This window comes from Arctopsyche grandis, chromosome 12 (assembly GCF_051622035.1).
Source record: "Arctopsyche grandis isolate Sample6627 chromosome 12, ASM5162203v2, whole genome shotgun sequence".
Lineage (NCBI taxonomy): Eukaryota > Metazoa > Arthropoda > Insecta > Trichoptera > Hydropsychidae > Arctopsyche > Arctopsyche grandis.
Window position 1 is genome coordinate 3,330,242 of NC_135366.1, and position 27,034 is coordinate 3,357,275.

The 27,034-nt window shown below is 36.2% G+C and overlaps 3 protein-coding genes across 4 annotated transcripts; 2 read left to right on the forward strand and 1 right to left on the reverse strand.

Annotated features, from left to right (window-relative positions):
- Positions 1-1,575: 1,575 nt before the first annotated feature.
- On the forward strand, positions 1,576-17,837 carry hfw (leucine-rich repeat domain-containing protein hfw). Of its 2 annotated transcripts, XM_077442583.1 has the most exons (10): positions 1,595-1,938; positions 9,256-9,445; positions 9,519-9,791; positions 13,954-14,088; positions 14,162-14,344; positions 14,429-14,595; positions 15,513-15,701; positions 15,825-15,983; positions 16,076-16,186; positions 16,255-17,837. In XM_077442583.1, exons 3-10 carry the CDS (start codon positions 9,521-9,523, stop codon positions 16,531-16,533), a joined length of 1,494 nt encoding a protein of 497 aa, XP_077298709.1. In that variant the 5' UTR covers positions 1,595-1,938; positions 9,256-9,445; positions 9,519-9,520; the 3' UTR covers positions 16,534-17,837. The 2 variants fall into 2 exon arrangements, with proteins under 2 accessions (XP_077298708.1, XP_077298709.1); XM_077442582.1 differs by lacking the exon at positions 9,256-9,445 and having other exon boundaries at positions 1,576-1,938.
- On the reverse strand, positions 17,554-23,615 carry ais (DExD-box helicase 52). Its single transcript, XM_077442581.1, has 13 exons — positions 23,553-23,615; positions 21,968-22,387; positions 21,465-21,707; positions 21,200-21,385; positions 20,871-21,123; positions 20,715-20,787; positions 20,433-20,642; positions 20,242-20,354; positions 18,597-18,697; positions 18,380-18,525; positions 18,226-18,306; positions 18,005-18,151; positions 17,554-17,926 (listed from the first exon to the last, which is right to left on the reverse strand). Exons 2-13 carry the CDS (start codon positions 22,049-22,051, stop codon positions 17,824-17,826), a joined length of 1,740 nt encoding a protein of 579 aa, XP_077298707.1. The 5' UTR covers positions 22,052-22,387; positions 23,553-23,615; the 3' UTR covers positions 17,554-17,823.
- LOC143919957 (uncharacterized) lies at positions 22,767-26,537 on the forward strand. Its single transcript, XM_077442580.1, has 3 exons — positions 22,767-24,112; positions 24,192-24,425; positions 24,573-26,537. The coding sequence occupies exons 1-3, from the start codon at positions 23,999-24,001 to the stop codon at positions 26,475-26,477; spliced, it is 2,253 nt and encodes a 750-aa protein (XP_077298706.1). The 5' UTR covers positions 22,767-23,998; the 3' UTR covers positions 26,478-26,537.
- Positions 26,538-27,034: the final 497 nt, after the last annotated feature.

Consider the following 27,034-nt stretch of genomic DNA (forward strand, 5'->3'; position numbering starts at 1 on the left):
TCAATTTTTTCGCCTAAAGGTCTCTATACACTCTATATTTTAAATTTTATATAATGTTGTTTACTGTTTATTTTTTAACTTAGGGCGGTTTCAGACTAGCGTTTTATACGCGCGTATAATCTCGTTTTTTGAAGTGCATGTAGGCGCGTATAGGCGCATCGTTTTCCATACGCGCAACTCGTACGAGCGTAGACGCGCTTATAAGCTCGTATTATCCATGTTGATACTAAATCACCACTATCGGTTGGAGCGAACACGCTGAAATAAGCCCGTGTACGCGAGTCCGGTTTTTTGAAGCGCGAAATGTAGCGCGCGTGTAAGCGCGTATGCCGAAACGACGATATAGGGCGATTTCAGACTAACATATTTTTCTGCGCGTATATCGTCGTTTCGGCATACGCGCTTAGGGCGGTTTCAGATTAGCGTTTTTTTCTGCGCGTATACGGTCGTTTCGGCATACGCGCTTACACGCGCGCTACTTTTCGCGCTTCAAAAAAGCAGACGCGCGTACACGGGCTTATTCCGGCGTTTTCGCTCGAACCGGTAGTGGTGATTTAGTATCAACATGGATAATACCAGCTTATAAGCGCGTCTACGCTCGTACGAGTTGCGCGTATGGAAAACGACGCACCTATACTCGCCTACATGCACTTCAAAAAACGAGATTATACACGCGTATAAAACGCTAGTCTGAAACCGCCCTTACACGCGCGCTACATTTCGCGCTTCAAAAAACCGGACTTGCATACACGAGCTTATTCCAGCGTGTTCGCTCCAACCGGTAGTGGTGATTTAGTATCAACATGGATAATACGAGCTTATAAGCGCGTCTACGCTCGTACGAGTTGCGCGCATGGAAAACGACGCGCCTATGCGCGCCTACAAGCACTTCAAAAAACGAGATTATACGCGCATATAAAACGCTAGTCTGAAACCGCCCTAACGCGAGAAGCATTCAATTTTTTCGCCTAAAGGTCATTTACTGTTTATTTTTTAACTTAGGGCGGTTTCAGACTAGCGTTTTATACGCGCGTATGATCTCGTTTTTTGAAGTGCATGTAGGCGCGCATAGGCGCGTCGTTTTCCATACGCGCAATTCGTACGAGCGTAGACGCGCTTATAAGCTCGTATTATCCATGTTGATACTAAATCACCACTACCTGTTGGAGCGAACACGTTGAAATAAGCCCGTGTACGCGAGTCCGGTTTTTTGAAGCGCGAAATGTGGCGCGCGTGTAAGCGCGTATGCCGAAACGACGATATACGCGCAGAAAAATACGCTAGTCTGAAACCGCCCTAAGGATAGAATATGCAATTCACTTTTCAATTCGAAATGTAGTAAATTATATAAATAATATGAGCCTTTTATTAAACTCCCGCTCTTGGATCCACTATCGGATCCCGCTCAATAGTCACCAACGTAGTTGAAAATAAATCACAAAGCAGATAATAACGGTGAAATACAGAAAAAATAAAGTGTATGCATTTTGGATAAGTATGCGAGTATGTATGTGGGCGCGCACTGCCACTGGTTGAAGACAGCTGTATAAATGGCCAGCGGTCCGACCAGTTGTCGGCAAGTTTATATTTAGTTGATACGAATCAGTGGCGGGGGAGAGTCGATCGACCCCGGCATCATTTCAAACACCATTTTCGACGCGAATTTGCCGAAAAATCATTCTAACGATTGGCACGCTTGTCGTCGGCCATTTTGGCGCCCATTTGAAATGCACGAACGACCGCCATTTCGCGATTTCGCCGATGCAAAACAAAATCGTAGGCGATAGAGGCAAAGTTCTAGCGGAAAAGTGCTGTCAACGCGCTTATCCGCTTCCAATGAAACGAGACATAAACAAAACACTCATGCATCGCATTAATTGCGTCTACTTCGGCACTTCTTCGTGATCGCTTCTATATTTATATATATATAATTCACAGGTAAGCATGTATAACTTGTAATTTTAATGATCGCCATCTATCTCAATAGTGTAATTTGCCTAATTGCACTTTCACAACAAGGTTTGTGTTTGTTATTTTTGAACGCATTGCACATTTGGTCGAATGTGACGATCGATCTATTTAATATCCGGTCCGGTATGCATTAGCTAGTATGTACTTCGACTAGTAAATATAAGGAAGAGGGATTTCCGTATTTTATATTCGCGTTGTATATCGTAATAGCGTTTAAAATTCGACCTTGATATGTTGAACATTTAGATATTGGCAAAACTCCGAGTGTTTGTGAGTTTGAATTTAAATTTCGTTTTTACAGTTGAGGCGAAAACCTTGAAATATATTATTTAATGTTTTAATATCCAATTTAATCCAAATTCATAAATATAATATTTATTAGCTAAGATTCATTTGCAAACTCTCGACGCAAAAACGGTAAATATCGTATTTATTTTACTAAATCTTGTAATAAATGTCTTGCAAATGTAAAACTGCTTGAAAATATCGATAACAGTAAAAGGCGATAATCCAATTCACATAGTAACGTAGAATTTGCATCGTTTATTTCAGTAATAAATTAATTTTAATCGATCAAATAAATGGGTTACATTGTTTGGTCTATGTAAATGCAGCTATTTTTCATTTTGATTATAAAATAAAAATAAAAATGGAGTAATATTAACGTTGAGAACGTTGCCGATAATGATGCTCCTTTTCATTATTAAATTATTGCACTACATATATTATTTTATCATCAACTGGCGTTTATTTATTGTTTTTGATCGAGAGGTCAATAACTACATATACACTAGTTAGCAACTACTATATGTATATGTATGTACATACACAATATCTACATACATACATATGTATTTATACTACTATACGTTTGACAATGAAGATTTCTCTCGAAAAATACATATTTATTACAAGTTTTATTGAACCGTAACAGAAAAACCACGACCGATATAAATGTCTCTAGGGAAGATTGATATCGGATAGTTATGAGGCAATAAGGAAATATATTAAATGTTTCTGAAACCACTTCCAAATTATAATATTTTGTCATTTAAGAGGGCTGGACACCAGCGCTTTGTCCATACAAACGTATTACACTTCTCCCTTCCTCAATTATGGCACTAGATTTATTTATTTATTTATTTATTTATTTAACATATTAGCCAAAGTGACATTACAGAGATCTCCAACGCGTCACTGTGGCCGGTCATTCAGTAATAATAACATCATAACAGTAATAATAACTTATAAAAATAACAATATTGACACAACATCATTAAAATCATAAAATCATAAAAAAAAACATAGATAAAGTAATAACAATCATTCATATTTATAATAGGCAAAATCAACCACTGGCATTCCTCAACAACCACTCAACCAGATTAGTATATTTTATATTGAAGAGGTCAATTTCACCAGAAATCCGGTTGAGCAGATATATAGCCCTAGATATAGGAGCCGTTGTCAACATATTTGTGCGAGCCACAGGAGGAACAAACAAATCACGATATCTCAAGTCCCTGAATTTGCTAGGTGCATTAAACCTAAATTCATTTAGAACCTGAGGATTGTGAATTATCCCATTCAACAGCTTAAAAAAGTGCCTTCCCAGTAACATATTCCGACGAGACTCCAATGAGTTGAAACCTAACGCCCCTAATAGGAATGCACTAGGATATAGCCAAGGATAATAACCATACTGTTTCAAATAAAGATATCTGAGAAACCGTTTTTGGATTCTCTCAATCTTCAATGAATGAGTTATATGGGTAGGATTCCATATAATAGAAGAAAATTCTAGAATACTACGTACTAAAGATTCATAAAGAATTTTAAGCACCAACGTACTCTGGAAAGGTTTGCTAACTCTTAGTAAGAATCCCAGCATTTTTGTGGCTCGCAAACAAATATTGTCTATGTGTCGTTTAAATTGAAAATTATTCGAGAACAAGACCCCCAAATCACAATATTCATCCACAAACTTTAATTCAACACCACTTAGGCGATATGGATAAATCAAGCGATTTGAAGATCTTGCCACATTGAGAACACAGCATTTTTGAATGCTAAAAAATAATTTATTATCGACAGACCAACTTGACAGCGCATCTAAGTCCAATTGGAGAAGGGCTGCGTCACTATGAGACTTAACTGTCATAAAAATCTTAAGGTCATCGGCGAATAAAAGATAGTCTGAATACTTGATTATTTTTGAGATGTCATTAATGTAAATTAAAAAGAATAATTATTTTTTAATATGCTATGGATATCCACCATTGGGATGCATCTATCGTTTTATTTTTTTGATTAGTTATTTTTTATAGGAGCTAGGAGCCGCCAAACATCTATAAAATCGCCTCTTTTTTACACCCACGAAAAGAGTCCAGCGTGCTTATTTAACGGTCGATTTAAAAAAAAATACGCGCATAGTTGCACAGAAAATATCTTTCTCATACCGATGATGAAATTTTTTTAAAAATTGGTCCAGTTTCGGAGGAGAAAATAGGAGAATACGAAACCTCGATTTTGTCGATTTAAAATACGTATTATCTGGTCGAAGCGAAACTGTCGCAATCACTCAATATATATGTATATATATCGAAGAAAGGAACGGCAACAAAATTAAGGTTTCGGGTGTACAGCCCTCTAAACAGACCAGTCCCACATGAGTATTTCACAACATGCACCATCTCTTATCAGTGTTTTATGGATCATTTGCGTTGAACAATGTTTACAAACTGTGGTGCGCGTTCCCACTCCTACTCCACACACCACAAATATGTTTATATGTATATATATTTGGAACTGATAAGATAAAACGTAACATATGTAAATAACTTACTTGTCATTATGCACTATTTTGGCTTCAGAATTACAATTAATTTAACAGGCCACAATCTAGAACCGCCAGATCGACTCTTTGGGTTTAGGGTTTCGGTCTAAAATGCCATTTTTTTTATTTATTTCTAGAATGTGGCCTGTTATGTATATTGCGCTAGTGTCTCGAGTCTTCATTCAATCAAATTGAACAAGTGGGATTAAACGGGGCGAATCACTTGTTCCTTTTAAAGCAATGCAGTTATCGTCGACTTAAACTAATTTGCGAGACCTTCGCCTCTGACACTTGTCCTCTTTCATTGCTTGGGAACATTGAACGGATTTAAACAGCGCTGGATCCTACCGGAATGTTTATTTAAAGTTTTGTTCTATTTCTAGTCCAAAACATAAACGTGCAAAATGCGAACGTTTAAATTTGGCACAAGAAAACCTTGTTTACTCTAGATATAGTTGGTTTCTGCTCAATTATCATTGTTTTTTTATTATTGTTCTTTCTCTGTGTAGTTGTGTCTCTCTATGTATCTCATATACATACATATACATATGTAGTTTCTTATTAGTATTTTAATACAATTTACAGTTGATATATCAACTCGATTACCTTAGGCGTAATTTGATTTTGGGAGTCCTCTCTCCCCCCCCCCCCCTCCCTTACAAATAATTAATGCCATTTTTTTACAAACCTCCTTTACGTTCCAGTTACGACTACAATTCAGGAAAAAATTTGCCTCTTATCCGATCGTTTTCATACTATGCCATATTGCTCATTTTGGTCATCAATATAAGTAAATGGATCTTCCGCCATTACGATAGAGATAAAATATCGTTTAAGACGCGTTTCAAGTTTGCAAATTTTAAATCTGGGTGACGTCTATGTAGTCTTTAGTTTTGGGTTTGGTGCAAACGATCGAAAAGCGCCAGACAGATTGAAGCACAGATTAACTGGATGGCTGCTTTAAGCGCAATTCTCGACTTCACGAATGAAAAATTGCACATCAGATGACGATTAACCTTTCGATGTGCACAGATGCAATTATTAAAATGGTAATTATTAAAATTGAGTTGGATCTTTCTGGCGAGTTTAGTAAGGCATAATTCGGAACTAAAGTATGAGAAGCACAGAACGTATACAGGGTAGGTATGTCGGGACTTCGGGTAGATTTCGCTTAGTGTAAGTGCGAGCAGTGCCCACGCATAAGGTACGCGTGTCGTTAATCTGTGGTTCAGTCTGTCTGGCGCTTTTCGATCGTTTGCACCGCATCGTTTAGTTTTATACATAGATGGCGGTGGTAAAATAAAATTATTGGTATTTTTATTCAAAATAATAGTTTATATGTCTTAATATTATATACAAAACTAAAAAAGAGGTTTGTTTTTAAAAAACTTTTTTTTACATGGTATTTTTATTACATACATATATTATTTAATTAAAAAAATGTTAAAATTGAAACAGTTTATTATATGTAATTAGCCAGCAGCATGACTTGGTGGTTGGGCTTTTGCCTAGCACCGAGAGGCGCCGGGTTTGATTCCGTGAGTTAATCTCGATTGAAAAGAATTTATTTTGAATATATCTGTAATGCTGCTGGTCAGACTTGGATATTTGTGACTCCAGGTTGATCGTCTCCTATCAGAGTTTACCAATTTTTCTGATTAAATTGGCTAAAAACCATCCGACCTACAATGTCACCACTATTTGAGGGTTCGGTGATTACTGGTCACAAAGTCACTAAAATCTCTATAACGGAACATCTAGCAGCCGAAAAGTCCATCATACTAACGAGAACTTGAGTGCCAAATATTGTGTATTCACGATTTTCATGGCAAAAATTGTCTTTGTGACCACCGCAACGTGAGGAATAGTCCAATTGCCCTATTTAAGTATGATTAATATTACATATGTATATATAAAATCGGACCCGATGTGTGTGGGTATGTATGTTGGTATGTGCCAAACCGTGGACATACAGCCAATCAGAGTCAAGTGGTCGAAGAGACGCGGCAAAGCGTGGTAGTGGGGAAGTGGTGGGGGGGGGGGGAGTGGAGCGTAATGTGACGTCAGGCCGAGCGTCGGGTAACATAAACACACACATTCATTCATCATTTCCAACGGGTTGGATCGGTGAGCGTCTAATGCGCGCACTTTTTATAACGATTAATATTACGTGCGCACTAGGGTTTCTGGACTCGACTCGACCCGGCCGGGTAATGACTTAAAACCCGGATCCAGGTATTTAAAATTTCGAGTATTAACGTAAAAATTCAAAATGATTTTCATTCGATACATTGATAATATCCAAATATGTATGTGATATTTAGAGATTACTAGGAGTTATACGGCTTTGCTCAGTATTTGTAATATAAACAGCTTAAACATGGCGAATCTAATAGTAATATGTATTTGTTTTTTTATTAAATTTATATGAATCGAAAAAATATAATGTTTAACTAATTGAATTGTCGTTATAAAAACTTTGTTTTGTTTACGATGTTTCCAACCAAAGATACTTACATACAAAGTCTCTTTCGAAATTATATATTAGATGCGTGTACAAAATTATATATAAGACCCTATTTGTTCGAGAATTTGATTTTACGACTTGTGAGTTCTGAGAAAACTGAACATGAAACGGATTTTGCAAATACTAAAAATAAATACCGAAAACGATACGGCGTGCTGAAATTTGGTTAAATTTAGAATTTCACCCATATACAGTGTACATATTTTTATAATTTTGCCTTAGACCACTGTAAGACTTCAGAGTGTAAACATCGTTTTAACATCATCATCATCATCATCATACCTGATTTCGTCAACGGTTAGTACTATATTTGAATTATTTCTTGTAATTCTCATAAAAAAATCAGTTTAATTCTTGACCGAATATATATGTAAGTATAGTTTTCTTTATATTTTTAGGAAAACTACAATATTCTATAATAATAATGATAGTATTTGCTAAATGTGCCGATAATATTGGTATACCTCTGCTGAGATATAATTGTTTTAAGAATATTAATATTGACCTGTATTTATTTGTTAATTAATTTTAACTTCAGTAAACAAATAGCCTGATTGAAATATGTTATTAATTTTTTTAACATACAATATTTCATTCTGTTTTACTGTCGATATTTCACGTTACTTTACATAAAATGCATACATACATATTTAGTTATTGAAAAATATTTTGACTCGAACAACCTATTTTGAATATTATAATATGCTAGTTATTTTACCTTTTAAACCTACACCTTTCGCTACTAATTTCAACACACGAACCATCATCAGTCATTTAAAGGTAAATTATGAAATGAAATATGTCTGCATATATGTAAAATAAATAAAAATTAATTGAGTATACATATACTAATATATTGAGATTAGTATACTATTATGTTTGTATTTGTTTATTATATGTTTTTTATCACCTTCTATAATATTTTTCCAGAATTGTATAATGAAACAAAATAAAATTTTAAGATTTTGATTTTGAACCCGGATCCGTCGGGTTTTCAGAAACCCTACATATGTATCATCATCTTGAGGCATTTGGTGGATATCAATTTGATATTTTATGAGCGGCATAAGTCTTTTGACAAGGAATGTTATTTGAAATGCCAGTGGGGCTTTAGATTCGTTTAAATGACGACAGTATTTATCACTTTGATGAGTTTGATTGTTTGTGTAGAGTGCTAAATATAATATCTGTCTGTGAAAACGGTAATTGGATTATTAGTCATATTGCGATCGCCCAAAAGACAATTTTTGCCATGCAAATCGCGAATACGGAATATTTGGCACTCAAGTTCTCGTTAATATGATGGACTTTTCGGCTGCCAAATGATCCGTTATAGAGATTTTAGTGACTTTTGGGTGAGCGCTTTGTGACCAATAATCACCAAACCGTGAAAACATGGCATTATTATGTAAAAAAAGCAGCGTACTTACACTTAAGAGGGCTGTACACCCGAAACCTTAATTTTGTTGCCGTTCCTGTCGCATTCACTCAATGTATATATTGAGTGAATGCGACAGTTGCGCTTCGACCATATAATACATATTTTAAATCGACAAAATCAAGGTTTCGTATTCTCCAATTTTCTCCTCCGAAACTGGACCAATTTTTTAAAAAATTTCATCATCGGTATGAGAAAGATATTTTCTTTGCACCTGTGCGCGTATTATTTTTTAAATCGACCGTTAAATAAGCACGCTGGACTCTTTTCGTGGGTGTAAAAAAGAGGCGATTTTATAGATGTTTGGCGGCTAAAAAATAACTAATCAAAAAAATGAAAGCACAGATGCATGCCAATGGTGGATATCCATAGCATATTAAAAAAATATTTCTCTAGTGCCATAATTGAGGAAGGGAGAAGTGTAATACGTTTGTATGGACAAGGCGCTGGTGTCCAGCCCTCTTAAGTACGTTCTATTTCTAGCGTATTGTTTGCCTCAAACAACGCACGCCCCTGCAATTATTTCCCTTGTTTACGTACTTAATCGTCTGCTGTGCTGTTTCCAATGTCTACAATGAACTAGATACAATCAATTCGATAGAGACACGCCCGTTTGTGATCGATTGGAGACGAGGAAACAAAAATGTTCCGTAATTGTTAACAGTATCCATATGTATGTGCATATCTGCACCGGTGGTAGCGCCTCTAGTGGTGATTTATATGAAGTAAATTTGTATTTATTTCAGCCATGTTGATCTTGGGTGTGTTACTGGTGGCAGCGGTACTCGGAGTGGAGTCTCGCATTGCTGAAGAGCTGATGCATAAGGAGGAGGCTCCGGCGACCACCAGGAAGTATCTGTCTGCAGAGGAGTCTGCGGCTCTCCTCTCTCCATCTGGATGCTTCCATGCTAGTCGCAAATTCTGTCCAGTTGACCAGCATTGCCGTCGTCTGTTGCCTCATGCCATGCTCTGCTGTGACGTGGATGCTGCTAGTGTCAAGGAAGCACTATCACCTGAGTGTATGTTTATTTAATTTTCATTTAAAAACGCACTTTTTACACCACATTGATGCTTTCTTGAAGGATGTTAATGGATACCTTTGTGGGAGATGATTTATAATTTTAGTTGTTATTTTGTGTTATATTTTTTTGATTTTTAAATGCTTTTTATTATTACGAAATTATGTTCACAATACATCTTATATCTATTTTAATAGATACTGATCTACTGATCATTTTCTATTTTACAATTTAATTTAATTTGGTTAGTAATCATAGTATTATATTATTCTAATGTTAATAATGTATGTACAGCATAATAGGAAAAAGAGCACAAAAACCTATTTACAATTCTTATAAATGCTCATAATACATCTAATACATAATATTAATTAAAGACTCTCTAAAGTTGATGACCTAAAGCAGATTGTGTTTAGGTAATCTGTGTGTTATACCTGAAGGGTATAGACATTTAGTTGTAATCACCGAGACTCTTCACAAGTGTGTTAGTATGGTTATTAGTGATTCTGTCATAGAATCTACCGGTTAGTTTGTTAGTAATGTCTGTAACAAATGGAATATTATATATGGCATGCAGTTTTTTCAAGTTAGTATATATGGGTATTTTGTATTATATGCATTAGCAGTTTGCTATATAAATAAATAAATAAATAAATAAACAACAATTGATTGGTTTATAGTTGGTCATTTGGATGTTGAACTTAAAATCATTTTATACACCTACGATAATGCAATGATCCACTATTAATCGATAGCAGTATGTGATTGTAGCTTTAAAATCAAATTTAAAGTGGTCAAATAGGGGAAACGCTATAAATATTGACTACTTTCACAGCAATATTATATTTCTATCTTTTCTTAAGACAGGAGCGCCATCAAGTGTAGAAAAGCATTTTTGTAATGTCACAGGTTTCTTATTTTATAATTTTAAAATCCAAGTGGCCAATAATTGTAGCGTTTGATTGTAATAAGTTTTGTTTTCTAAATAGCCAGCAGCATAGCTCGGTCGTTAAGCTTCTGCTTAGCGTCGAGAGGCGCCGGGTTCGATCCCAGGGCCGGGCCTATGAATTTTTCAGAGTATGCTGTTGGTTAGACCTGGATTTGTGACTTCAAGTTGATCGTTTCCTATCAGAGTTTGCCAATTTTCTCTGATTTCATTGTTGAAACGGTTCCCGGAAAAAATTGACTAAAATCCTTCCCATACAATATTTCACCTATAATTTGTAATTAATTAATGTGCAATAAATAAATTTGAGTACAAATTGATAGATGTCTCATTGATTTGCAAGTTTTTCAGTGTCTCGTAATTCAGTGACTTATATAAAAAAATGCTGCATTGTAATTGTAATTTGTAATTTGTAATTGGCCAGGAAGGCGCATTGGAGTTTACCTGTAAGGCCTTCCTGGTATATACAGTAACGGGCGATGAAAGGTGTCCACCTCGAAAAAACTCATATTTTCTTGTTTTTCGGACTTATAAACGATTGTATTTATTTTTTTTGTTTATTTAAATTGCATTTATGAAGTTTGAAAGAAATTCAAGTAGTAATGCGAAGAAATTAAAACGAAACTACAATGTTATTCAAATTACTAGGAGTCGGTGATGTATGGAAAGATTTAGTAGTGTAATTAAAAAATTTTTTTTTCATAAAACTAATGTATTAATAAAAAATCTAAAAATCACATTTCATTTATTATAATAATACTTATATATAAAATTTGTTTCAATATTTGATTGGCCCCCCCTTATTTTTTATATTAGCCTCAACTCTTCGAGGCATTGATTTAATTAAATTTTGAATATATTCATCTGTGATATCGTTATCCCATATATATTTTATTTTTTCAATTGTGGCGGCTCGCTTATACGACATGGTCGAGTTTGGTTGCCTTCCTGCGAGTGGGAACCAACTCGGCTGGGTTCGGAGAGCTACTACTCACTCTGTCTTCAGCTGTCATATAATAAACACGTGCATTAACATGCCAGTCGTCTCATCCATTCATCCTCCATACTGGTGACCCCCGACATCGAGCCACGCAGCCTCGATCAATATCAACATGCCGCTCATCCCTGCCTCGCCGAGCCAGGCGGGAGAAGCTACCCGCCGCGCCCCCATCGCCATCAACACGCGTCGCGGCCCGCGGGTGACAATAAACGAGCAGACACGGCTACCTACCTATCTACCTATCGACTGGAGTCCAGCCACAACGTCGACGAAAGGTGCTTTAAAAAAATGGGGGAGCGAATGAGACGACGATCTTGACAGCTGGATGTGGAGTCATGCGCGATCCACTACACATAGAACGGTCATCCAGCACCACAAGACATACACCACCTCAGCACCATCATCATCATCATCATCATCAAGGCCCCGTCCGTCCCCACGAGCGTCGTCACGCCGAGACGGGCGGTAGCGCTACAACACCTCCACGAGCCACAACGACTCACAGTCCAGCTCGGAGTATCACCAACCACATCGATGCCCCTGCCGCCCCCGCCGCCCCACCAACCGACATCAGCCTCGGAAGAGCGGCGCCGCCGCAGCATCGCATCGCATCGGCGCGACCATCGGACCACCCACCGTCCTGCTCGCGACGTCACCGCCCTCGAATCTACCGACCATTCAGGGCGGTACACCTATGTACACAGCGGATGACCCACGTCAACAATTTTTTTTCTCCCCACGTAATAATTTTTTCTCTTTGTGTAACAATAATTTTTTTCTTTTGTAAAATTTGTTTCTTTGTAATTTTGGTATCGCTGATGCTGGGGGGGGGAGTGATGTGGCGGCTCGCTTATACGACATGGTCGAGTTTGGTTGCCTTCCTGCGAGTGGGAACCAACTCGGCTGGGTTCGGAGAGCTACTACTCACTCTGTCTTCAGCTGTCATATAATAAACACGTGCATTAACATGCCAGTCGTCTCATCCATTCATCCTCCATACAATTAATTCTAATTTAGAGGAAGGTTTCTTATTATTAATTTTAGAACCCATTATAGCCCACAGGTTCTCTATTGGGTTCAAATCCGGACTGTTACCCGGCCGTTCCAAGGGCGAAATGCCACTTTCCGCAATGAAGTTCTTGACCTAAAATTTTAGATAATAACTTAATGATATATTTTTATTTTTATTTGTTGATTAGGATACATAGCAATAAAAAAAAAGATTATTTACAGTTTTAGCAAGATGACATGGTGCAGAATCGTCTTGAAAAATGCATTCAGATTCCCACGCATAGTGCATTTCTATTGCTGGTATCAAATGTTCTTTTAAAAATTTTTTATATGTTTCGGCGTTAACTGTCCCATCAATTATGGCCAATGGACCCACCCCATGGAAAAAAAAACATCCCCAGACCATCTGGCCCGCACGGTGTTTGACCGTAGGCTGAATACATTCGTCACTCAAACGTTCGCCCGATCTTCGTCGAATGTAGTGGATGCCATCGGACCCAAACAAATTAATTTTGCTTTCTTCCGAGAAGATAACACGCCTCCAGTCCATTTCCGTCCAATTAATAAATTTTTTGGCCCAATTCAGTCGTTGCATTCTCATTTTCTTGGTCAAAAATGATTTTTTCGCCGGTATCCTGGCAACTAAACTGTATTCTTTAAGGCGACGACGTACAACTTCGACGCTGATTTCTTTTCCCCCAGCTGCTATAAACTCCGATCTAATTTTCACAGCACTTTTGAACCGGTTTTTGTAGACACATTCTTTTTAAGAGTCTATCTTCGGCGGAGTTGGTCTTTCTGGGCTTTCCCGATCCTTTTTTCCTCTCTAGGGATGCTGAATTTTTATATTTTCTTATGCAATTAAGCACAGAGGTCTTACTGCATCCTACTTTCTGAGCGATGTAGCGAGAACTAAATTTTTCTTCAGCCAGAGTTAGAATTATCGCTTTATTCGCTTCGGTTAATTGTTTTACACCCGACATATCGTACACAAAATCACTTCAAAACGTGCTAATCCTTCGAAAAACAGTGGTCAACTGTTTGAATACCTAAAGATAAGGATCCTTTTCAACAAAAAAAGGTCTTTTACCTGAACATCTGACACGCAAAAAAAATGTACACAAGCTTTTGTCCCTTTTCTATGGGTGGACACCTTTCATCGCCCGCTACTGTATGTAAAAAATAAATATAAATATAAATTGTAGTGAGTTCGGGAAATCAAGAAATACAAGTCCTTCATGTTTTGAACGCCACTCTAGACGTATTGAACTTATCTGAACTGAATTGGAGAAGACTTAGGTCAATATCTTTCACAGACGGCAACATCAAGCAAGTCACAGGTTAGAATTAGTAATTTTATCCAATCAATGTTAAGAGATTTTGGAATTCCACTAATTTTTCATATTGTTTCAGGAGAATTTAAGATGCTGTCTCCAGCTGTGTGCTTGAATTTATCAAACAACGGAGTAGACGAAATAGCCTCACGTGCACTTATCTATTTGTTTAACTTAACGACGCTGGATATATCACAAAATAAATTGTCTGATATGCCACACTTCAGCGTCAGGGAAAGGGATTTTTATTTGAATTTCAAAGGTAAAGCCATTGGTGAAAAAATACCACCCTTATTATTTATAGAATTAATATTATTAACCTCAAATGGTATTTAATTGATTTCAGATAATAATGAAATATTGTGCCAAAGCGTTTTGGATGCTTTGAAGAAACACGGTGAACATTTGAAGTTTATGAACACCAACAGTACCTTCTGCTCGTCTTCAAACACATTTCATTGGTTTAACACAACCGAGTTGGTTTCAATTATACAAGTGGAATTGATACATGAGGTATGCTTAATAAATTATATAAATATATTTTATTATGAGAATCTTGGTATTTGAAAGTGATACTTTATTGTTGCCGAGCATAATTTATTTAATAAAATTACACCATAAGAATGTAATACTAGTGATAATTTTCGATGCGGTGCAAACGATCGACATGCGCCAGACAGACTGAACCACAGATTAACGATACGTGTACCTTATGCGTGCGCACTGCTCGCACTTACACTAAGCGAAATCTGCCCGAAGTCCCGACATACCTACCCTGTATACGTTCTGTGCTTCTGATACTTTAGTTCCGAATTTTGCCTTATAAAACTCGCCAGAAAGATCCAACTCAATTTTAATAATTACCATTTTAATAATTGCATCTGTGCACATCGAAAGGTTACTCGTCATCTGATGTGCAATCTATCATTCGTGAACTCGAGAATAAAGTAGCCATCCAGTTAATCTGTGGTTTAGTCTGTCTGGCGCTTGTCGATCGTTTGCTATGTAAGTTAGATATGTAAATGAGTGTAGTGCAGAATAAGGGCGAAAACCCACTGAATGGTATGGGACGTCATATGTTCTTGGCTTCCCGCTGTGCACGTGCAAAATGAATATGTTTGGGAGGTCGCAAGTGTACCCATATGCAAGTTTCTCCTACATTTCTTCAAATATGGGATTCCCCGTTATCGATCACTGTGAAGCAAGGATAAATACAAGTATAAAATATCACCGAAAACTCTCCAGGGGGTGATTTTTGGGACTGTGTACCATGAATATGGGCTAGGGGGTACTGCCTCTTTATCGCATGTTTGAAAGTATCTAAAAAAAGCACGTACCACGTCCCACTCGGTGTGTTTTCGCCCTAAAGAAAAACAGAAAAGGCTTTCTTGTGATGATTTTAGAGGTAATGTTATATTTTATTGTTACAGCTATCGGATCGTTGCATCGAAGTTGGCATGAATTTGGTGAACTGTTCTTGTATTCCGGTGCGATTAGAACTCGTTGCTGGTAAACCTCCGTCTTTTTCGGTTGGAGTTAATTGTTCTAATCGTAATTTGAAAGAACTTCCTGAAACATTGCCTCCCAACACTATCGAGCTTGACGTTTCAAATAATAATGTTCGTATTGTATTATAAAAATGTTGATTTGAATACACATGGATTTTAATATTATTTTATAATTATTAGAATACTCTGTGGTTATTAAAAACACCGTTGAATCTGTATAAATACTTTTAATAGATAACTTCTTTAAAACCGCTATCGGAGCATCCATCGTATGAAAACATCCGAAGATTGTTTGCAGATAACAATAACATTAAATCGATTTTAGACCTGGAAGGAACCAAGTTCATTGAAAACTTCCAAGTACTCTCATTGAGATCTAACAAATTGAAAACTGTAAGTATTATATAATATATGTATTAATTTGAAAATACACTAAATAATGTAGTGTAAATAGCACTTTTCTTAAATATTTGTATTTGTTGCAGATCCCTACATACATTCTTTCAGACTCTTTAGATAGGAATTGGAGTCCACGACACGTATACTTAGCAAACAATTATCTGAACTGTGATTGTACTACGACACGACAAGTTAAAGTAAGTGTAAGCACAACATTAAAATATCATTATAAAACAATTATTTATCATTTAAATGCCGATTTTAGCTATGGTTACTAAGCAAAACCAACAACATACCAGATTACGATCAAGTGTTGTGTGAAAATGTACCGGGGCAACTAGTTGAACTGGCCGAGAGTAAAGTTTGTCTGCAAAAGAAGGATTGGACTGACTATATTTATTACGTCATCGCTACTGAGCTTCTACTACTTTTTGGGCTGATAACAAAAGTCATGTACGATTATTGGGTGTACAAGACGGCAGGATATCTTCCGTGGCCTGCAAGCGAAATGCCAAAATTGCCTTGTGATTGGCTGTGCGAGTGAACTGTATTGTGATAATGTTAAACTAGATATAATCAAAGACCCAAAGGATTGAGTCTCAGAACTACTAAAATCTAGTTTCAACACTAGACAATGTGATTCTAACCTAACCTAATTATGTGAATCCACCGCTAATGGCAACAACTGTAATATTATTGTATAAAGAACTTGGCTCTATTTAGAAGTCGATCTTTAACATTGATTAACCGTTTGTCCGCGGCCGTCTTCTATGGAAGCTTTGGGCGACAAGTCTGTAGCGCGGCTGTCTTCCATAGAATTTCTGAACTTTGCACAGGATTTTGAGTCTTAAATGCGTCTATTTCAACTGTTTTAAGGTTCAAAATTGGTTGAATATATTACTGAGAGTTGAATGCCATATATTCGATTTGCTTAAAATGAATATATACCAGTCAAAATTAGTTTTTTGTGGAACCATACTGAAACCTCATTTATGTGACGTCACGTCTGTTGAACAATGACGATGATACGTCTAAATTGTATGAAGAATGACTATTTGACAATTAAGCCAAAACTACGAGATATATGATGTATTTTATTGTTTAAAATAATACTTTATGTGTTAATTAACATATCTGGTTACTTGAGTAAATATTAAAATCTGTATTTAAGGTCGAAAACTCGATTGCCAAATTGGCGAAAAAGGTGCCGCCGCGTACAGGGCTTGTTCGCTATATTTATTGCCGCGGGCAAAGGGTTAAACAGCAATTACGACTTGGAATAGTTGTGTATTTGCGTTGGTGGTGGATCTACATTATAATTGTAAAGTTTTGACTGAATTTATTACATATAAATAAATATTATATGAACTGACATTTGTGAGAAATCGTATGTAATTGTAAACTCGCATTGTATTTATATAATCTTAATATTTGTCGTATCATAGTAACTGGAGTCTACACCACGCGGATTTTAATCTATAATTAAAGTTGTGCTGCGACCGATCAATAGCGACCGAGAGCATAATCGTGGGCACACAAGGCTCCCATTTTTTAAAATCCATGTGGCCAGCTATGTACGTTCATATGTACTGTATGTAGATAGAATTAATTACTGTTGTGGTCTTTTTCATAATTAAAATTCGTATTTTAAGATGTAAATATTATAAAAGAATATGTGTACATAATATTAGTAATTAAAATATTTACTGGTGATAATTTTTTTTTTCAAAAAGTCTCAGGTTTAATTGGAACTGGGAAATAAATAAAAACACAATTTTTAAAACATTTTGAATTATATTTACAATACAAATAAATGTTAGAAAGTTCAATTATATTATTTTACAGCTTTAGACTTTTTTGAATCCTTCTTGCTTTTATCAATTTTAGCCTTTTTTGTTTGTGGACGAAATGTTGGTGCGTTATCGTCCATTTTCCTCCTATTTTTTGAAGAGTCATTTTATTATTATCAATATAAAAACATCATGCAACATAATAAAAGTCACAAGAACACTCACTTAGCACCAGTTTCTGGGAGTTCAGTTGAAATTTGTTCTCTTTTCGGCGCTGTCTTCTTCAATTGTTTCCTATCCTTTCTCGTTTGCTTCAACGTCAACATATATTCTGGCACTTTACAGCCAGATTGTTTCATAACTGTGACAATACTATTGAAAAATCATCAAAAAATACGTTTTTTAAACTTACTACATATTCTCAATAAAGTAAAAAAAAACCTAACCTTTTCAAATTGGGTATATCGTCTTGTGTAAAGAACGTAACGGCTCTTCCTTTCTGTCCAGCTCGACCGGCTCTACCGATACTGTTAATTAAAAACAAATCAAATCAATATCACCGAACCAACTTGAACAATATTTCACTATTTATAATACTACCGATGCACATATGAGATTCCGCTCGGAGGAAAGTCATAATTGATGACTAGGCTCACTCCTCGAAAGTCAATACCACGTCCCATTAGTTCAGTACAAATCAACACCCATATTTTACCAATGCGGAAACTTCGCACTACATTGTCACGCTGAAATGTGAATAATTTTTATAAACACCTACAGTAAAAATATAATATGAAATATACGAAAATCAAAATACTTGTAATTGAGTTCTGTCTGCGTGAATCACATCAACGTTTATACCGTCATAAAGAAGTTCTTTGAATAACTGTTTAGCTCTATCTTTACTTTGGACAAAAACTGAAATATAAAAAAAAAGATTGTAAAAGGCTGTACATACAAACATACATATATGAAGAGGTTGGCAAAAAGCAAGAATAGTCTAATAAGTAGAGTGCGGACCCAAAGCGCGCCGTTCATAGTTTAATTGTTGTAAATGCTTTGCCGAACCTTTTTTTTTTGCACTCTAGCTTTGTAAATAGAGCCAAACCGCCCCGATTACTGGAAAAAGCACGCTCTCTATCCGCAGTCTACTAATAAATTTATTTATGACGGGCACCAGATTTTGGGGGCGTCGTGAAGGCAAAATATATTGGAAATAATTTAAACATCCATTTTATAGAATAAATGTACATTTAAAAAAGTAATTTAAAAAATTTTCTGTACATTGCAAAACATTTGTGTGCATTTCTAAATGAGATTGTTTAATGCACCGAAAATAATGCAAATTTTTAATGCACAAACATTTTTTTTAAGATACAAAGAATTTTTCTCAATGAACAGTTAAATCGCGCCCAAATATATTTTACTTATTGATATTGTTTTGTCATATTTTGTAGGGACTTTTTAATTCTAAAATTAATTTTTAAGTACAAAAATTCTCCAAAAACACGATTGTTCTTCGTAATCCGTCTGTCGAACATACAGTCTTTCTAGGCTTTGTATTGAAAGCCATAATATGGGGCGCCAGATTTGAACCTAACCGTGAAAGAGGAAGATGCATTTAAGACAGCGTTTTCTATACATGTATCTTTTGTCTGAATGCTTAGAAAAATACTCTAACGTGAGAAAATGGGAGAATAGGATCCGCCAGCTGAGTGCATTTGAGGGTGGACAACGGAGACCCTTGGATTAGGCCGATCGCGCTCAGTCAGTTCCCGTTAGAGTTCTCAGAATCCGGACGAAAGCGTGAGACTGTACGTGCCTAGACAATGGATCGGGGAAGCTGTGGTGGGCAACTTGCCCTTTAAAAGGAGGTACACTTGGTACAGTGATTATTCTGGAATGAGCGTTGGCTGCACGCGGACCTCCTGAATCATTCAATAAATGCTGTGAAGCGACTTTGGCCTTTCATTTGGAACCTCAACCCACCCCTACGCAACAATACTATGAATTAATACAATACAGAAAATTTCTGTATTTTTTTAAGATTTTGAGTTTCACAAATCGAGATCATTTCGTCATTAAATAACGTATATAATATTTATTGTGTTTGATACTAAGCAAATTATATAAGTAGAATCACACTGTGGTGGACTAAAAGTGTGTATTTCTAGTTTTAAGTTAGTGTATTAGTGACAAGTTAGTATGAACTGTATTGCATAGATATGTATGTATATTGTCACCGACAAGCACTGCTATTTGATACGCCAATGCGGTTTACTTATCCTCACATTCACAAGGAGTGAGAGACAGATTCGCTAAAGCACCACTAGCGATATTATTCATCAGCTCAATAGAACTAATTGTCAAATATCAATTACAAAACTGCCAAACGCCGCAAAGATTTGCTTAAAGAGGAGTTGACGGTGTTTTTATCTGGTATAATTGATATTCTAATATACCTAAAACGGGAGGTTTAAGGCCCTGTTGCACTAGTTGTCTGAATGCTACCAATTTTCCATATTCACTACCGACGTATGAGAGCTCTTGGCTAACTAAACTGGTGGCTGCATTGCTAAAAACAAAAACAAACTTAATCAACTATGAATAGCTTTTAATATATTAATGTTAGAACTTGTATCACAATGTTTACCGTTGGCCGACAGTGATGCAAAGCAATTGATCCATGTTTCTCCGGCACCAATCTAACAATATCGGAGTTTGGGTCGCGCTGAAGAGTGATAGGGAAGCTTCAGCCCAACACTCTCTCAAGACTTTCTCTAATTGCGGTCTGAAGTCGGAATCGCTTGTTTCAGACCCTTCGAACAGTTTGTCAGCTTCGTCTATAACTAGCCATTTCACACTGAAATATGTATGAGAATGAATGTATGCTGAATGTTAATACATGAAAATATTTATTTTAAAGCTGAAATACCTTTCCAAGTTGATTGGCTTTAAATCGTGATCTAATAAGAAACATAATCTATTTGGAGTACTGATAAGTAGGTCTGCAATTAAAATATTAAATATTGATTAAGACAAAATTTGTACTACAAATTAAAATGTATGAAGTAAAGAAAAAAAAATGTACCAGTTTTTCTAAACAATGCCTTTTTACTTTCTATTTTATCTTGAGTTATTTTTGGAACAAAATTTACAATTAGATTTGTTCCGTTGCTTAGACGCAAAGCTTCTCGATACGTCTGTTTAGCCAATTCTCTAGTCGGACATAGTATAAGTGCTCTGGGGCCTCTTTGTGGGGATTTGAGTTCGTGTAAAAGTGGTATGAGAAAAGCAGCGGTCTTTCCAGAGCCGGTTGGAGCGCAAGCAATCATTTGACGCCTCTACAGCATACATAAAACTTATATTATCAAGCATTACATTTTATATTATGTGAAAATATTAGAATTTCAGTAAAACCTTTAACATTGCCGGCATCGCTTGCCTCTGAACTGGAGTTGGTTCTGTATAGCCACATTGGATGAGATTGTCGACTAATGCTTGGGATACGTTATATTCTTCCACGAGGGATTGGAAGTTTTGTATGGGTTCGACTACATTCTGGTCGTTTACACGTATTCCGTATTCGCTGCGTAAACGACGTGCCTGCCCGATGAGAATAATATTTATATTTGATCATATTATATATACATACAGATTTAGAAAAGAATTAAATATATAATACCTTGTCGTTTTTGATAGCGTTTTCTTTTTTTTCTGTCATTTTTTTAGTCTTCCTTTTCTTTTTGATTTTTTTTATGCCAGATTCGGTCATCACCATGCCGTTCATTAGATTCATTTCATCTTCGGAATGTTCGGTTGCTTCTGCGACCTCTTCATCTTTGAATTCTTCATCGAGACTGACGTCATTATCAGGTATTGCTAAATCTTTTCTGATTTGATTTGATTTATCGATGTTATTGTTATTCTGAAAGTTAAAAATATAAAGATTTGATTTTAAAATTATTTGTTATTTGGTTTAGTATTCATTATCAAAATTTGACGTAATAAAACAGTACTAAAATATGAATGATAATGTAGATTTCTACATTATCATAATGTGACACAAAATAAAAGTAAGTTTTGACAGTTGCGATGTGAGGTTAGGTTAGTTGGGAAATTAATTTAGAGGCGTTCAGATGATTTTATTTAAGTATGGATAATGAAATTAATAAAAATTCAATATACCAAGACGTTTGCATTTTTCCCGAGTGTTTTAGTCTTGAAAGAAAGACCTTTCGTGAGTTTTTTGAAAATGTCATAAGCGTCCATAGCGCCGTTTGACAGGAACTTCCTCGCTACTAAACTACTAACACACGTGCGTTGTGAACTTAAAACTCACTTTGTCATCCATGACCAATATCGTTTTATAAAATATTCAAAGTAGAGTTTATGCAATATTAAGTAACTAAAAACCTCAAATATTATTTTTACGTATTACAACTATCTTATTTAAGAGTTAATATGCAATAGTTTTTTGAGTTTGGAGAAAAGTATAAGTTTTATATACTTTATGCTGCATTTACAAATAGGCGTTCCGAGACAATATACTAGACCAATATTGGCTTGGCTAAGTGGATGTCTGAATAATTGGCCTCGTGTAGTATACTAGAAAACGGTAAATGGATTATTTCGCACATTGTGATCGCGCACACAACAATCATTGCCACGAAAATCGTGAATATGAAATATCTGGCACTCGAGCTCTCTTTAAGGTCTGTTCATACCTAGTCAGCACGTACCGACTTCAGGAGGTATCCGGCCGTACGAAAAGTATTCTTTGGTACATTTTTTATGGGTATATTCATACCAACCGTCACGTTTACGCCACGGCAGGCTTACAGCAGTACCCGACATTTCCTGTTCATACCTTACAGCAACATCCGTCAACGTATCGTATCCATTTTTTTGGCCATCGTGGAAATATACACGCGAATTACGTGCCATGAGTCTGCCGCTTTGCTGTTTTGGACCAATTATCGATAGTGACAGTTGACAGCTGTTCAATCTTTCGACATGGTTTATTTAAAAAATTGGAAATATTTAAAAAAATGTTGTCCATCATCCACAAGCTCCTTATACAGTGTCCAAAACTCTCCTTCGGTTTTTCTATTTTTTAACATGGGATGCACATCAAAACGCCTCTGTGCTTTTTTATTGCCTTCTCGAGCTTCTTCTTTCAACAACAGCGCGATTATACATAATTTTTCGTTCGATAAACGTCGAAACATTTTTGCTGACTTGTATTCTGACGCGTAGCTACGAATGCACGTGTATGCATTCATATTGCAAGTACTCGACAATACGACGTAAGCAATATTGCGCCGTATCGTCATGGCCTCTAATGTATAAGTAAGCCGATTTTGCCTTGCACCCGGCCAAATTGCTGTAAACGTAACGTGATGGGACCGCGACGTGTAGGTAGATATGAATAGAAATGTAATAAAATGACATATTTGAAACGGAGTCGTGCAGTGCTGTTAAGTATGAACAGACCTTTAGTATGATAGTTCGCGTGTGTAGCTCTTAATGGATGGAATTTTCGGGTGTCAGATGTTCCGTGATCGAGATTTTAGTGACTCCGTGATCGAGATTGAGCTAAATGCCAAAGCAAAAAGGTTTTCGGTTTTTTGAAAAATGGTCAAAAAGCCGGTTTTTCGGGTTGGAATCCCTAAAGGTCTGACCGCACTATGCTTCAATCGACCGCTACGACACTTCACAACGGTACGCGACCAAATATTGTTTGTATGAAATTGTATGAGACACAACGCACTACGCGACAGCCTCATGACGTAGAACGACACCGTGCGAAAAACTTGACTTTCCGACCTACTTTGACGTAAGGTGTCGTTCGCAACGTGACGTAAGTGTCGTCGAGTGGGGGTTGCCTTGGGACAATTATTCTCCTTCTTCATATCGTGACATTGAAATAGCATGTAGCCATAATCTTTTGGTTTTTCTCGACTGTTCTTCTTCCTTGCATATCAAAGATTCCTTAATATTCCAAACCTTAAATATTCCAAAATAGCCCCCAACTCCACCATTTCCTGGATCCGCTAGTGCTCATACCCCACTCTAAGTGGCGAGTCTGTCGCCAGCGCCACTTGCTTGTGAGCCTGAGAAGACCCTCAACTCCAAACGTCTTAAAATACTACATCTAGGCATCCATTGTCTACTATCCACTCTCCAGGAGTTTGTGCTTCTCCCTCCCGAGAAGCGATGGAGTGCAGACTTTGCCTCTGCTCTGATCCAGCAGGGTCCTTCGTCTCCATCTATGACGACCCTCATCCACTGCGTTTGGTGCAACGCATTTGGACCTGCTGTCAGCTACGGGTCAGTCACGTTACACATGAACCATTGCTATTGTTAATTCTCTAGTCCTCGTAGTCGTTAATACCTTTCACGCGTGCAGGTTAGGAAAGGTGATCATCTGCCAGATATGATATGCCTATCATGTGTCAACAATCTGGAATTGCTTAATAGCTTTCGAAAAGCTTGTTATCGGAGTGACGCAACGTCGAGGGTGGAATTAGACAAGTATTTGAAAGTGAAGCCGGAGGAAGTTTTGCTGTCAGATTTAATATGGGAAAATGAACTGGATGCTGATTTGCTACCCGACATTTCCAGTTCATCACACAATGGCGAGGTATGTAAATACGATTCTTGTGCCTTAGAACGATCTCAAGGATAACATTCAATTGAAGATAACTAAATTCACATGTAAAATGACAATTTGTCCCACTATAAAAGTGTTGAGCATATTCAATTGTATAACGTTTGGTTTATTTTTTAGACACGTGGAGGAAAAATTACTACAACGGATCACATGGAAGATGGAATAAATACCATTGAAATTCCAGCGCAAGACTTTCGCAAAGCTTTAGATACGACGTGCCCTACATATTCTGGATTAAAGCATTCAAAACCGTTCAAATGTGAAACCGTTTGTTTAAAATCATTCACAACAAAATCTGCACTCCGTGAACACATGAGTATTCATAGTGGGCATAAATCACACAAATGTAATATTTGTTTAAAATCATTTATTGGAAAAAGTAGCCTCAGTCTACACATGAATATCCATACTGGTGTGAAGCCATTCAAGTGTGACATTTGTTTAAAACTATTTGGTAGGAAAGATCACCTTATGAATCATATGAGATGCCACTCTGGAGTAAAACCGCACAAATGTAATATTTGTTTAAAATCATTTAAAGCAAAATGTAGCCTCAGTTTACACATGAATATGCATACTGGTGTGAAGCCATACAAGTGTGACATTTGTTTAAAATCATCCACTTCAAAATCTTTTATCTATAGACACATGAGTATTCATAGTGGGGGGCTAAAACCGCACAAATGTAATATTTGTTTAAAATCATTTAAAGCAAAATGTAGCCTCAGTTTACACATGAATATGCATACTGGTGTGAAGCCATACAAGTGTGACATTTGTTTAAAATCATTCACTTCAAAATCTGTTATTTATAGACACATGAGTATTCATAGTGGGGGGCTAAAACCGCACAAATGTAATATTTGTTTAAAATCATTTAATGCAAAACGTAGCCTCAGTTTACACATGAATACGCATACTGGTGTGAGACAATACAAGTGTGACATTTGTTTAAAACTATTTGGTAGGAAAGATTACCTTATGAATCATATGAGATGCCACTCTGGAGTAAAACCGCACAAATGTAATATTTGTTTAAAATCATTTAATGCAAAACGTACCCTCAGTTTACACATGAATACGCATACTGGTGTGAGACAATACAAGTGTGACATTTGTTTAAAACTATTTGGTAGGAAAGATTACCTTATGAATCATATGAGATGCCACTCTGGAGTAAAACCGCACAAATGTAATATTTGTTTAAAATCATTTAATGCAAAACGTACCCTCAGTTTACACATGAATACGCATACTGGTGTGAGACAATACAAGTGTGACATTTGTTTAAAATCATTCACTTCAAAATCTGTTATTTATAGACACATGAGTATTCATAGTGGGGGGCTAAAACCGCACAAATGTAATATTTGTTTAAAATCATTTAATGCAAAACGTACCCTCAGTTTACACATGAATACGCATACTGGTGTGAGACAATACAAGTGTGACATTTGTTTAAAATCATTCACTTCAAAATCTGTTATTTATAGACACATGAGTATTCATAGTGGGGGGCTAAAACCGCACAAATGTAATATTTGTTTAAAATCATTTAATGCAAAACGTACCCTCAGTTTACACATGAATACGCATACTGGTGTGAGACAATACAAGTGTGACATTTGTTTAAAATCATTCATTTCAAAATATCACCTCGGCGTACACAAGAATATGCATACTGGTGTGAAGCCATACAAGTGTGACATTTGTTTAAAACTATTTGGTAGGAAAGATCACCTTATGAATCATATGAGATGCCACTCTGGAGTAAAACCGCACAAATGTAATATTTGTTTTAAGTCATTTAAAGCAAAATGTAGCCTCAGTGTACACATGAATATGCATACTGGTGTGAAGCCATACAAGTGTGACATTTGTTTAAAACTATTTGGTAGGAAAGATCACCTTATGAATCATATGAAAGTCCACTCTGGAGAAAAACCATTCAAATGTGATATTTGTTTATTATCATTTGGTAGGAAAGATCACCTTATGACACATATGAGACGCCACTCTTGAGTAAAATCGTTCAAATGTGATATTTGTTTAAAATCAATTAAAGCAAAACTTAGCCTCAGTTTACACATGTATATGCATACTGGTGTGAGACAATACAAGTGTGACATTTGTTTAAAATCATCCACAACAAAATCTGACATCTATACCAGTGGCGGCTCGTGATAATTTTTAGTGGCAGGGCTGCACTGAAAAGATGTCTAAAAAATGTCACCATAATTATTCTATCACTAGTGTAGGGCCCGTTGATTTCAACGGGTGGTTTCGAAAATAAATTGAAACTCGAATAAAAATAAAGTTAAAGATATGGAATCGACTGGTTTCGGAAAGACAAAGGCAGAAAAAAATGAAAATTATGAAAAAAATGAAAAATATGAAAAAAATGAAAAATATGAAAAATATGAAAAAAATGAAAAAACTGAAAAAAATGGAAACAATGAAAAAGATGAAAAATTTGAAAAAAATGAAAAAAACTGTAAAAACTGAAAATAATGAAAAATATGAAAATAATGAAAAAAATGAAAAAAATGAAAAAAATGAAAAAAAAAATTTTTTTCGAT